General features: G+C 36.0%; 1 protein-coding gene across 1 annotated transcript in view; it reads left to right on the top strand.

Moving 5' to 3' along the window:
- LINGO2 (leucine rich repeat and Ig domain containing 2) overlaps nt 1-6,878 on the top strand; it is a 532,972-nt gene extending 526,094 nt beyond the window's left edge. The window contains exon 5 of the mRNA XM_037133994.2: nt 4,594-6,878. Within this exon, the coding sequence (XP_036989889.1) occupies nt 4,629-6,449 (1,821 nt within the window). The 5' untranslated portion in view covers nt 4,594-4,628 and the 3' untranslated portion in view covers nt 6,450-6,878. The remainder of the gene's footprint in view (nt 1-4,593) is intronic.
- Nucleotides 6,879-14,986: the final 8,108 nt, after the last annotated feature.

Raw genomic sequence — 14,986 nt, 5'->3', positions numbered from 1 at the left:
AACTTTTAATAGATGAATCTTCTCTATGAGTCTGTTAGTATAACTTATTCTAGAATTACTACTTGATTAGTATATTAATTTTTTAAAATTTTCAATCACTGTTACAATATTCTAGACTGAAGGAGTTTGCTGCCTACTTGCTAAGTACTTATCTATCCTTCTTTGTAATTGTCTTTCACTTTGGAACCAAAATAACCATTTCCCATGGAAAAAAAATGCTAATACTATCTGCCTAAGTTGTGCTCCTGCCTGGTTAAGTTGCTGACGTGATTGAATTAGATATTGTCATTTCCATGTTAGACACACTCGTGGCCAAATTAAGGGGTTAAGCAATAAAACAACTTTTCCCTAAATCGTGAGTGAAATAGACCAGAAATAGGATGTCAATTATCTCCTTATCTAATAGTAATGTATATATTGAACAATACTGCCAGAAAAGACTGTCCTCTTCAAATAATGAGCATGAACAACCCATGACGTGGACAAGGGGGCCAGAATTGACTGTGGGAATGGGGGGTTGGCAGGGCAGGGGAGAAAAACAGGGGGAAATTGGGACAGCTAATAGAACAACAATTGAAAACAGACTGTACTCCTCTGTGAATTTTTTTTAAAATTAACTCATTCTTCACCAGCAATTTCAAATAAACTAAAAGGGACAAAGTATGTAATACAACTTTTATGTTGAACAGTCATATAATTGTAATAGAAAAAATATTTTTCTTGTCTTATCCAAGAAATACTAAAAAGTATTTGACAAATATTATTTTTAAAAGTATAAAATCATTAATCTGCCCAGGGAACCCACGTGTCTTGGCCCAGTGTGGACATATTTGAGGGAACCAGGAGTTCCTTATTGTGTTATTGCTCTTAAGCTTGCCATCTCAGGGAATGACCAGGCCCAATACACTTGACAAAAGGCTAACAATCATCTTTTCTTGTTCCTCTCCTCACAGTCAATCTTTAACTAAAGCATTTCTATTCTGTTTCAAAATCTCTCTTGAAACTTCCCATTTATCCAAGCCCACTCCTATGACCCTGATCAGGTACCACTTTTATTCTGGCTTGATTTAATGTAACAGCTTTCTGCATTTCCCAATTCAAGGTTTTCCCTCCTGAAAGTTGATTTTTCATGCTGCATTCAGATTAATCTTCTTGAAATGTAAATCTGATCATACGCTATTTTTCATAAAACACTTTAATGGCTGGTCACTGCCCTCAGGATAAAGTGAAAACAGCTTATCACAGTTTGTAATTCATTCCCCCAATTATCTCTTCAGCCTCTATTCTCTCCGGTTTCGTCTCCAGCCATTCCAGAACACTTTAGTTCCCCCATCACAGCACGTTCTCCATCATTTCCTTGTGTTTGCACAGACTATTCACTTTTCCTAGAACACACACCTCACTCCACCGAAAATTGGGGGGAAGGGATATATAGAAATACACTGTTACAAGGTTACTATATATTTTACCTAAAGCAATTTGGTAACTCTAAGTAGATTGTTATAAACCAAAGCTGTAAAGCATAATCCCTAGAACAACAAATAAAAATAATATAAATGAGTACATAGGAAAATTACAAGAGAAATTGAAGTATAATACTAAAAACTAATTGATTAAAACAATGAAAGAAGAAAGAAAGGAACAGAAAAAATCAAGCCACAAATAGACAACAAATAACAAAATGGCAAGCCTGAACACAACTTTAGTTTAAATGGACAAATCAATCTAACAAAGGCATCGATTGCAAAAATCATCAGATGATTCAAAAGCAAGAACTAGCCATCTGCTGTCTAGAGGAGCTCTTTAACTTGTCTGTGCTTCCAAAAACAAATATGGAAAAAGGTTAGAGGTGGTGGATATAATATAGCATAAATGTGTATCTCCAAATACAATATCGAATACTTATCTCCAATGTCAGGTATATACATTAAATACGTATAGCTTTTTATATGTCAATCATACCTCAACAAAGTTATTATAGTAAATATTTTCAATTAGCAAAGAAAAAAGAGATTCAAAGGAATGTCCACATTAAATGTCAATATATTTAAATTTAATATATTAATTAGCCTCCTCATTGCTGTATTTAACCTCTGGAAAGTCATTACTAGTTTATATTCCTTCTATCAGTTCCTTCTTGTTAATTCTGGATAAAAATAATTATTGAACATTGTCAATCTGACAGGCAAAAATGATGTTATTTGCATTTCTTTGTTCACTAGTGAAGTTGGTGATCTTTTCATATATTTATTAATTGTTTTTAGTTTTTATTACATTCACCTCTTTTTCTTATTGGTTAATAAGAGCTGTTTGTTTAGTACTATTTTTAATCTCTCATCTATTAAGAGTTTAAAATATATTCTACAATTTAGCAATTGCCTTTGTGTGTGCATTGTTTAATTCTTGTTATACTATTATTTTTAAGTGCCTAAAATTAAACAGATGGTTATTTTCTTTCATGATTTCTAGCTTTAGTCATAGAAAATGCTTTTCAACTCTATAATAAAATTATTTAAATTTCTTTTAGTACATTATTTTTTCTTGCATTTTAACATCCTAATTTACCTAGAATTCATTCTGTTGAAATTTATTTTAGTAAAGTTTATGTGTAACTTTTCCTGCTAAGTATCTAGCCAAGTACAGACAATAATCTATACTTTTCTCACTGAATTAAAATGCAGCCTTTCATGTATACTGACTTTTCAAATATATTTAGATATAATTCCTTATGCTTCTGTTTCAATAACTGTATATTTTTGTGTCAGTATCAAATTGCTTTATTATTTGCAGTTTTACAACTTATGTTTAAATATCTTGTAGGGTAAGTCTATTTTAACTACTATTCTTGTTTCTAATTATTCTCATGCATATAGTCTTCTGACTGAACTTTAGAATTTTTTGTGTCCAAAGATAATCTTTGTAATATATGTATTTATTGAGGAGAATCATCTATGTAATATAAAGTTTTTCTATTAAAATATGTATTATATCTCCTTTTTAGAAAGTTTTGTTCAGTGAGTTCTGTGTATTTCTTACTAAGTTTATTCTAAAGAATTTGATTATATTTTCAAAGATGCTGTGATTGAAATCATTTTTCAATAATATTTTCTGTGTTTTATATATAAAATTATATTTATTCTCCTTTGTGTTAGAATTTTTCAGTTGATTTTCTGTTAGCTTTCAAGACAGACATTAATTATAACTCTTATGTTGCTGTATAATTGATTTTGCTAGCACTTCCTGTGTCTTTGCTTTGCTTCTACAGTTTGGAAAGCATTTTTCTAGTTATTCACCATTAAGGTTGATCCTAGTTTTATTTCATTCTTTGCAGATGATTTATTCTGATGTAGGTAGATACAACTCTAGAAAGGAATAGAGACATGTAAAAACTGTGACTGGAGAATTATACTCTTACTAATTGTCCTTTTACAATTCAGGAGTAAACATCGAAGTTTATCAGTGTTTTATCTAAACATTGATACTTTTTATCTAAAAATACTATCTTGAACTTTCCTTGCATAAGATATGGTGTTTGTGGATGAAGTGCACCCCTGGGCATCTCAGGTTGAGAAGCACAGCTCAACAACACACCTCTTGCCATTCAGCTGAGCAGTATGTTCAGGTCTGCTTAAGTATCTACATTTAGAACATGCTCATTTCTGATCTCACCTGATACCTATTTGATTTCAGTTAACAGGTTCACAGGGTTTCAATTTGAATATGAAAGGACGGTGGCTCATTTGTTATTTTAAAATATTTTTCTTAAATTATTAGTTTTCCCTCTCTTCAATATTTAACCTCAAAACTTAAGAAAGAATTTTTATCATCACACTATTCTGATGCCTTGATTCTGCTCCCATCTCTATGCAAACACAAATACAGAGTTTGAGGATCCTTTTGTTTATCTCAAAATAGAAAATCCTTTCATAAATCAGAGTTGCTGAATTCTGAAAGGTATACCTCCTAATTGAAAGTTCTTTTAGTATATATATATATATATATATATATATATATATATATATATATATATGTAGGAAAAAAGTCCCAAGCTCTTACACTGCATGTAAACTTTGTTTTGTACTTTGAACCTCAGGGCCAGATGTGGAATGGAGCTTCTATTAGCTTTGTTTCTAAAATAGGATCATGTTCCAAACATTAGACATGCAGCCACTGATTCAAACTGAATCACTTTTCTCTTAGTCACTGACCTCTGTTTTATCCGAGTTCAACTTAGAGGTTTTTGTAAAATATGTGTTGCTTTGCCTCACATATTTGCCTCACATAGTACAGTCTGTGCTATACACTGTATTAGTTTTTTATAATTGTCAAATACTGTAATTGTGGTAACTCTAGGGAGGTTCTATTATTCTCATTATTTCCATTTTATAGCCAAGAAAACCAGAGTGCAAGGAGGTGAAGTAACTTACCCAAGACCACGTTGCTAATACTTGATTCTCTCAGAGTTAAGTTCAGATCTGTGTGATGCCAAATCAAGGGTTCTGTCTATTATATGTCTGCCTGATCGATGTCCCTTTACCATTCCATGTCCTGACTCAATGCTTTTTCTTCTCTCACTTGCCCCTTCTCCTGCAGGCCCTTGACCAAGGAATAGACTAAGAGGTGGAGTCATGCTTCACACGGCCATATCATGTTGGCAGCCATTCCTGGGTCTGACTGTGGTGTTAATCTTCATGGGGTCCACCATTGGCTGCCCTGCTCGCTGCGAGTGTTCAGCCCAGAACAAATCTGTTAGCTGCCACAGAAGGAAACTGATTGCCATCCCAGAGGGCATTCCCATTGAGACCAAAATCCTGGACCTCAGCAAGAACAGACTGAAAAGCATCAACCCTGAAGAATTCATATCCTACCCTCTACTAGAAGAGATAGACTTGAGTGACAACATCATCGCAAATGTGGAGCCAGGAGCGTTTAACAATCTCTTTAACCTGCGTTCCCTCCGCCTAAAAGGCAATCGCTTAAAGTTGGTCCCTTTGGGGGTATTCACGGGGCTTTCCAACCTCACCAAGCTTGACATTAGTGAGAATAAGATTGTCATTTTACTGGACTACATGTTCCAAGATCTACATAACCTGAAGTCTCTCGAAGTGGGGGACAATGATTTGGTTTATATATCACACAGGGCCTTCAGTGGGCTGCTTAGCTTGGAGCAGCTCACCCTGGAGAAATGCAACCTAACAGCAGTACCAACAGAAGCCCTCTCCCATCTTCGCAGCCTCATCAGCCTGCATCTGAAGCATCTCAATATCAACAGTATGCCTGTGTATGCCTTTAAAAGATTGTTCCACCTGAAACACCTAGAGATTGACTATTGGCCTTTACTGGATTTGATGCCTGCCAATAGCCTCTATGGTCTCAACCTCACATCTCTCTCGATCACCAATACCAACCTGTCCACAGTACCCTTCCTTGCCTTCAAACACCTGGTATATCTGACCCACCTTAACCTATCCTACAATCCCATCAGCACTATTGAAGCAGGGATGTTCTCTGATCTGATCCGCCTTCAGGAGCTTCATATAGTGGGGGCCCAGCTCCGTACCATTGAGCCTCACTCCTTCCAAGGGCTCCGCTTCCTTCGCGTGCTCAATGTGTCTCAGAACCTACTGGAAACTTTGGAAGAGAATGTGTTCTCCTCCCCTAGGGCTTTGGAGGTCCTGAGCATTAATAACAACCCACTGGCCTGTGACTGCCGTCTCCTCTGGATCCTGCAGCGGCATCCCACACTGCAGTTTGGTGGCCAGCAGCCCATGTGTGCTGGCCCAGACACCATTCGTGAGCGGTCCTTCAAGGATTTCCACAGCACTGCCCTTTCTTTCTATTTCACCTGCAAAAAACCCAAAATTCGTGAAAAAAAGTTACAGCATCTGCTGGTGGAAGAAGGGCAGACAGTCCAGCTAGAATGTAATGCTGACGGAGACCCTCAGCCTGTGATCACCTGGGTGACACCTCGAAGGCGTTTTATCACAACCAAGTCCAATGGAAGAGCCACCGTGTTGGGTGATGGCACCTTGGAAATCCGCTTTGCCCAGGATCAAGACAGTGGAATGTATGTTTGCATTGCTAGCAATGCTGCTGGGAATGACACCTTCACAGCCTCCTTGACGGTGAAAGGATTCACTTCAGACCGCTTCCTTTATGCGAACAGGACCCCTATGTACATGACCGACTCCAATGACACCATTTCCAATGGCACCAATGCCAATACTTTTTCCCTGGACCTTAAAACAATACTGGTATCTACAGCTATGGGCTGTTTCACATTCCTGGGAGTGGTTTTATTTTGTTTTCTCCTCCTTTTTGTATGGAGCCGAGGGAAAGGCAAGCACAAAAACAGCATTGACCTTGAGTATGTGCCACGTAAAAACAATGGTGCTGTTGTGGAAGGGGAGGTAGCTGGAACCAGGAGGTTCAACATGAAAATGATTTGAAAGCCTACCACTCACACTATTGTTTCTGAGTCATTGTCAGTAACCAGTAGGACAACCTGGCACAGTAAATTACTAGGTTAAAAGGCAGCTTAGTGTAGCTGCCCCTGTGACAAGGCAGGGTCCATGGAAACAGGAGGACTTCTTATGGAGACTCTCCACCAAGAGGCAGGCAGGCATGTGTCAAAGCCCTTCACACAGTGGGATACTAATTGTTTGCTTTGCAAATATTGGCATTCTGGGGATCTCAGTAATGAACCTGAACCTTTGGCTCATGCTCATGGATGGTTATTCAATATTTTCTACCACAGCAGAAACAAAAGAAAAAATTAAAAGGAGCAACCTACAATGTAGGATTTACATATTAAAAAGACACATTTGTCTAAAATATACTCTACAGAAAAATTTGTATCTATGATTATCATTTATTAAATCCTTGCATCATACCATATTGTCGGTTCAACACCACAAAGAAATCAATATATTCTTTACTCTTCCATTTTTTGAAACATATATGCTGTATATGTTTTAAAGCAATATGAATGAGAGGTTGTGCTTTTAGTTACTCACCACTATAAGTCCAAGTGTGATTTCACCTTCCTTTACATACAGATAACCCTGAAACTAGATCCCCAGAGTTGTGGGCGGAGATACATTGAAAGATGTGCTTGTCTCATGTAGGATGTCAAGAAACAAGACCCAAGGCAAAACTGTTCAACTCTGTTAACTCCTGTTACTTTAAATAAAGGCATGTGCCTAGTTTTGATACAGAATGGAATATTTTTATACTTGTGATATCACCCTGGACCAGTTTACTGTAACAAAGCCCTTGGTTTCTCCTGAAGGTGATAGGCTACTAGTTGTACCTGAAAAACACAAGGTAGGTGGTAAGAATGAAAATGATCCACTTAATGACAACTTGATTTTACTCCCATCAGTTGCTACACATGGGTTAACAGAAAATGAAAAAGAATATAATTGTTATATAGTATACTCACGGGGTAATATTTATCTCATAGCTTGGATCCAAAATTCAGATGTTCACAAGCTCTCTGGATAAGAAGTTCTTCTCAGATGCCAACACAAACCAGGGTGATCCATGTGTAACATGATGTTAATGTGACTAAGAATCTGCCTAAAACATGATAGCTGTCTGAAGGCTGGATTGTCAGTCAAAGGAAGCATCTAGCCACTCTTATACTGTCTATCGAATAAGACTCTAGTCAAATGCTACAGACCAAGTATTACGTTGAACAGGCAACTTCAGTGTTTCTCCCTACATCCTGACTAAGCAGAAAATAGGATTTTATTTTGAAAATTATCATTTGTAGACCAAGAGAAATCTGTCTTGTTTTTAAAGTGAGGAGAAACAAGGTAGATTAAAAAGCACTTACCATTTTTCCTCTAATGAGGAAAAACTAAGATAATGCCCCTATGAATATGTTAAATTGTGCTGACACTTTTACCCCTCTAACTCAAGGATGTTGCCCAATTCAATTTGCACTAATAATTGTTACTCAAAGTTAAAATATTATAGTTTTTTTAATGGCATTATGCCATTGCCACCAGTGACTTGGTTCAGAGAAAATATAATTCCATTTGACTAAATGTTGAGTAAATGGATTTTCAAACCATATATTCATATGATCTGAGTAAGCATTAAATATAGTGTGTATTCATGAAATGTGATATATTTAATCAGCATAGAACAGAGAGGAAATCTCTACACTTTATGCATTTTGAGAGGGACCTGAAAATGAGCTTCCTTTTGGACAGCATATAAGCTGGTATATAAGCTTTTTCTTGGTGTATCAGATTGGGGGTTTGACTTTCAAAAAGCTGGAATTTGTTTTAATATTTAAAATTTTGAGCAATTTCAACAAAATTAAATCCCCCCCAAAAAGTGACAGGTCCAGAAATTATTTTGACAATCGGATAGCAGCATGGTTAAGCCCATTTCTCTGTTAATAAAGGGTGGAAAAATGACATAAAGATTGAAGAATTGCTCTTTGAGTCATCTTTAATTTGACTTTCCTGATGATTATCATAGATCTTGTAAAAATTAATTGCCCACTTATGGCAATTACCAAATTCATGTGTAAGAACACAAATCAGGATCTGCTGTAAACTCTAGCAAAATTTCAGATTGTGTGCAAAAGAAATGGGTCTTTCAAATTTAAAAAAAAGAAAAGAACAAAGTTAAAATAGAGAGATAGTCTCCAAAACTGAATAGGAAATACTTTCTCATAATTTTGCAATATCATATGAAGCAAGTACTTAACTAATTGTCCAACTACAACAAAAAAGAGAGGGGGGGAGAGAGAGGAGAGAGGGAAAGAAACATTGAGCAGTTAAAAGGGCTTTGTAATTTAACTGCTGTTTTCTGTCAAAATTATCTAAAAATAGCTTATAAAATGGGATTAAAGTTAACCCATCCATGAAAAGATTTAGTTAAAATAATTATTTCATTGGAAGAAGAGAGGATATACTCTCTCAGGTGTTTCCATACTTTGATCCATGGAAAAATATTTACTTAAAATATTAATAAACATTCTTCCAAGAAAGAGTCCCATATACTAATAAATTGAAATAATGCCACATTCTGTAACCATTTCTTGGAAGTCAAAAAATCTATATGAGCCTAATAAATACTCTGAAAATTCCTGCAAACAAGAATTCTGTTTAATATTGTTTGTCTTGGGGTTTCTCTAACTTCTCTGAGCATGAAACACTTCTTTTCATGTTGTAACTCTTGAAAAATGAGTTCTGCAAAACCCAGTTTGGATAACATTAGACTAAAGTAGTATTCTTTTGAAATATTCTCAAATCCAAGGTTTCTAAAAAAAAGCAAAGTTACACATTTGAATTGGACTCCAGTAAATTACAAAAAAAACCATAATTTTCTTTATAACTGATCTGATTATAAAAATATACTGGCCAGATATTTCTAGGAGAAGCTTTCTGCCTGAAACACAATGGTAATGGGTTTATAGGTAATTGAATGGCCACTTAATTTTCTACTTTCTCACTATTGGTGCAGATTTTAAATTCCTTTATATATCTGCAAAACTCTGACCTTGGGTTCCAATGACTATAGTGCTGGAGCTCTAGTTAGTATCCAGCTTCACAGAAGAAACTTTTCCTTAGGACTTCAGGTTTCCTCTTTGTTAGATTAAACTAGACCATGGTAGAAACTAACAGCTTAGACAAGCACCTGGGCCAGATTTCCCCTCTAGCAGTCATCTCTGAGTCATCATCTTCCCAGAGAATTTTTCTCCTAGGAAGAAACACAATGTTTTGCTCAGCATCTAGCTCCTGGTTGACCAGTTCTGTGTCTCTGTGGATATAAGCATTTTCAGAAAAGTATTTATTCTCTCTAGACATTAAATCTCTAAAAGGAAAAATTCCCTGAATGAGATCCCTGATGGTCTGAAACAAGGGATTCCTGCTCCCAAATGTCTGAGATATATGTTATTAGAGTTTGATAACTCACCAAATGATTTAGGCTAATGTGTTTCTGGCAAGAAATTTCTCCTTTTGCAAATTCTCATGTTACTCACTTTTTAAAACTTTCATTTCCACTGTTTCTAATTATGAGTTTTCCAAATATTGTCAAAGTTTGAAAATGTAAACTAAGTATTGCCAAGATTTGTACTTCCTAGTTCCTGAAGACATTTGTCAGAACTCTTGTTTTTGCTCAAGTTTCCAGAAATTTTGCTCATCACCAACAATTCCCCCACAGTACAAATACATTCAGAATTTGCTCCATAGTGTGTAAGGCTGACTATTTTTTTATCATCCTGTCAAATTTTCTGTTCTTTTCTGAGAGGAGCCCAGAATTACAACTTCCTATGACATTTTTAAAGGGATTATTTAAATTACACATGCATTGAAAACTGACTTTTGTCATTTTACAAGATTCAAGTAGGAACAAACATATTTCTATATTAGAAGGTACAAAGAAAAGATGTAATCTTGGACAACAAAAATAGAGTATAGCCCCATGTAAATTAACTTACCTTTTGATGGTATCCCTTCATCTGTATGTCAAGACATGTGTTTCTAACTTCAGGGACTGTGCTCAGAAGCTATTCAACATCAAGAATATGTCTTGAGGCTTTCTAGAAAAGAAAAAATACATTATTTTCAGCTTAGAAGGCTAAGACCCGATGAAAAGATGTATCAAGAGTTGAAATAAAGGTTAGAGGGAGATATGTGGATCTATTTTAATTATATCTCCTTTATTACTAATTTTTTAAAAGATTGTGTATTTTATTTATTTTTAGACAGAGGAGAAGAGAGGAAGAAAGAGAGAGAAACATTAATGTGTGGTTGCCTCTCCTGAGCCCTCTACTGGAGACCTGGCCTATAACCCAGGCATTTGCCCTGTTTGGGAATCGAACCAGCAACTGTTTGGTTCACAGTCTGGCGCTCAATCCAGTTTTGGAGTTATTCTGCCTTTGTGTATGGAAAGCCTTGAGGAGTGAAATATTATCTGACTTGTTGATTTTAGAATTTGCACCTTCTGCAATTCAGAGGGTGCTGCTTGGTACTATGGCACACTTGATATGAATCACCCAGTTACTCTTCCCTTAACTCCTTCAAAAGCCATTCCCAGGAGTGACTTCTCATTCCAGCAAATGTAGGACAGCAGGGAAAGAACACCCTCACAACCTAAGTCCACAAGATCAAAATGATAGCTCATATATCATACCATTTAGCCAAGTTACCTGACAAAAACTTGGTCTAGGGCCCATAAGTGTAGACTTACTTGCAAGGTGTTAGCCAAGTAAATTATACTTTAACTATAATAGGTTTTCAAATCTGAAATTGTTTTGTCTGTTTTGGGAGCAGCAAATGTAGCTGCAAGTGTTCCCCCCAAAATTTTAGAGAATGAAAACTCCTTATTTTGTGTAAGTTTTTCAATAGATTGCCCAGAATAAAATATTTTCAGCTGAGAGAGATAGAGAGAAGAAGGAAGGAAGGAAGGAAGGAAGGAAGGAAGGAAGGAAGGAAGGAAGGAAGGAAGGAAGGAAGGAAGGAAGGAAGGAAGGAAGGAAGGGAGGGAGGAAGGAAGGGAGGAAGGAAGGGAGGAGGAAGGGAGGGAGGAGGGAGGAAGGAAGGAAGGAAGGAAGGAAGGAAGGAAGGAAGGAAGGAAGGAAGGAAGGAAGGAAGGAAGGAAGGAAGGAAGGAAGGAGGGAAGGGAGGAAGGAAGGAAGGAAGAAAGGGAGGGAGGGAGGATTAAGAAGTTTGTAAAATTTTTATTTTTCTTAAGCAGGTCTGAAGCTGATGTTCCTCTTTCAAAATATGGGAATCTGATCAAAAGAAACTTGCATGTGCCCCAGACTGCCCTTTTCCAGTTTGCCACAGTCTTTAATACCTCTTCTGCCTTCCTGCCACCATCTCCATGGCGAACATCCTAAATAGGAAGAGGAAAAAAGCAGAGACTACCAACTGCCCTGAGACAGCCCACAAACGGCAGAAAGCTTTGGTGTCCCCCCATATCCCTGCTTCCTTTCCTGATATCACAATTGAAATGATCCCTCACTCTACCTTACCACTGTCCCATTCCAGCTGCTGCCATACCTCATTAATGGATGCTCTCTCCAGAGATGTCTTCTTTCACTGGTACTCAAAAATTCTTGGGTAATTGTTAAACTGGAAATTGCTTTTTAAAAAAACCCTCCAGCCTATCTTAAATAACACTTTAAAAGTTTAGACTTACTATTCACATAATCACACTCTGACAGCAATCTGCAAGTTAAGTGATTCTGATTTTCTCTCTTCTAGAAGCAGGTGGGTTAATATAATGCCAACCTTAAATAGAAGCTTTATTTATAGTCCTTAGCAGAATGAGAGAAGAGCTACCATAATCAAGAGAGTCCTGCATATTTTAAGGAAGTCTTTAATTTTAATATGCAAAATAGCCATTAGAAGACAACAAAATGCAAATTTACATTCTATTAAATTAGTTAACTATATTCCAATAAAGTTCAAAAGATATCTTTCTATATTGAAAGTGGGTTAGAGTCAAAGATGTGTGTCTATTCATATGAGCCAAAAAAAGTAGACATTTTGCTGCAATATAAACTTTCTTCATTTATTGCACACCTCCTATTCTAAATTGCTTTAATATGTTTACTTTCTAACATAATCAATATTGACAATCTCACATAATTAATATCCCAAATCAATTTAAAATGCTACATAATTAATAAATAATAATTAAACAAGATATTAATTAGGTTTGCAAAAAAATTTCCCAGTGTTGACATGTGGCCAGCAATACACAAATTCATGGACATATCTGAAAACTGAGTCATGGATACACATTCTTTAGAGACTACTGGTAAGAAAACATGCTCTTTCCTCCCCAGTTATAAAATTAAGAACACCACATGAATATGGGTTGTTTGATACTTCAGTCAATTGTCTTCTTCCATTTTTCCATTTGGTGTGGAATACCCCAAATCATAATTAATTAAAAAGCTATTGTTTATATATACATATATAAATATGTGGGGGGCAGGGTTTGGTTTTTTTAATGTGTTTAAAATGTAACTGTTTTAAAAGTTGAAAAACGTGAGAAGGAAGGGGGAAAAGAACAGAATGTGTGTTTATGTTTTTCTTTAATGTCTTTTACTAAAATCTATTTTGGAAACATCCCATGACTGAAAGCTACTAAACCAACAACCTACAAACTCTTCTTTTTTAATGCCTGTTACCTTGGTTTTGTTCTAAAAAAAATTAGTGCTAATGACAAGAGTATAAGAATTTAGGTTTGTGTCTCATTGACGATTATTATTGATTTATTGTTGTGGGCATGTTTTTAATATGTAAAAAATAAGTTCTTATTAATATGTAAAGTAAGTTAAGAAAGCAAAGGGCTTAAGCATCTAAAATCTCAGTTAAACTCATTGGGGTATAATTAAGACATGAAGCAAAATAAAAGACAATTGGAGTCACACAGAGAATAATTCCTTATTGATAGAGGTAGGTTTTATGCACCTTACAGGAAACATGAGTTTATTTAAATATTGTTAGCATTATTATTAGATCAAATAACCTATAAATAATCTCTAGTCAGAGAAGAAGCAGGTCCAGTGGAATCTGATTCTAAAGTGTGGTGTCTGGAGACCACTCAGAGAGGGATTAGAGGCCAGGCTATCTGGTTCTTCTACATAAAATCTCCAAGGGCCCATGGTTTGACCTGTTGGATGTCTAAATCCAGGTACTATCAACCTCACTGTAAAGAAATTTTACTTTAGTGAAGATGAATCCTTTGACACTTGCAAATTATCTCAAATCGAGTTGGTTACCTGAGCCAATGGTAACTTTAGATATGACTTTAGATATAAAATAAATTTGAACTAAAAAGTTCAACAAGCCATACATACAACACCATCACCTACTTTTTCTCTCTGAGTTAGTTTTCACTCAGACAACTATCAATGACTAAAGACATTGTAAAATAGGAAGCACAAAAAAAGAGAGAGAGAAATCTTTTAATCTCATGTCCAGGCAAATTGGTAGCAAGGGAAACAGAAGGCTATGCAGCATGAAAGAGGAGAAATGAAAATGTAAAAACTACATTTGTACAATCTTTTTGTTGAGAGTGAAAGTGCTTTCTCCTTTCCTTTGGTACTTAAAGGAATAGGCTTTAGGGAGATGAGCTGAGTTAGTGCTCATCCTATGGTATCATTTACACACACACACACACACACACCTTTTCTTATTAGATAACTTCCAGTAAGTGAACAGGGAGTAGTGCAGAAGAAAGCACAAAGCTGACAGGAAAGGTACGTGGAAGCCATATTGTAAATGATAATAAAGCCCTGAATTCACCTCCCAGCAGTAGCAAATACCCAAATACTGAGAACATTAGCAAGAAATTCACAAAATTTCCCCTTAGCTCTTCTTTAATTGCAAAATGAAGAGCTTGCCCGCTGAGGAGACATTTCCTTCTCTTTGAAGACTTCTTTGTAATATCAAAGCTGCTGGAGGAAGAGTAATGTCTTTGACAATGGGTTGTTGTTTCATATTACTAAACTAGCATGACTAAAACAAGGAGATTTTCATGGACATAGTTTTGAATGTATTGGGTATATCCCTAGGCCAACAGATATATCACAAGCTACTCATTGATTAAGGAGAAGATGATTCCAGCACTTCAGGACTTGTTCTAAAACAATGGGGAAAATGTCACATAATGAAACCAAATTTTCAAATGCAACTAAACTTACATTTAACTCAGCAGCCTCACTTCTGGCTCTGTACTCCCAAAGACATTCTGGCCATGTGCTGCTTCATGTGTTTGGAAGCCCATCATAGTTTTGTGTTTCTGGGGGTTTTGTTTTGTTTTGTTTTCCCTCTTATTTTCCCTGGTCACAAGCATACTGCTCCAGCTAGCTGCCTGTTAATGCTTCTGTGTCATTTGATGTAGTCAAAATAAAAGTTATGAGTTCCTACCTACTTTCTTTAATGCAGATACATTTATTAGAGAACCTATTTTTTCCTAATTATCTCATTCTCAGCCCTAA

Source organism: Artibeus jamaicensis, unplaced genomic scaffold (assembly GCF_021234435.1).
Source record: "Artibeus jamaicensis isolate MK-2021 breed Jamaican fruit bat unplaced genomic scaffold, CSHL_Jam_final scaffold_1964, whole genome shotgun sequence".
Taxonomy (NCBI): Eukaryota; Metazoa; Chordata; class Mammalia; order Chiroptera; family Phyllostomidae; genus Artibeus; species Artibeus jamaicensis.
The sequence above is the reverse complement of the archived record's forward strand: the minus strand, read 5'-3'. Positions and strand labels throughout refer to the sequence as shown.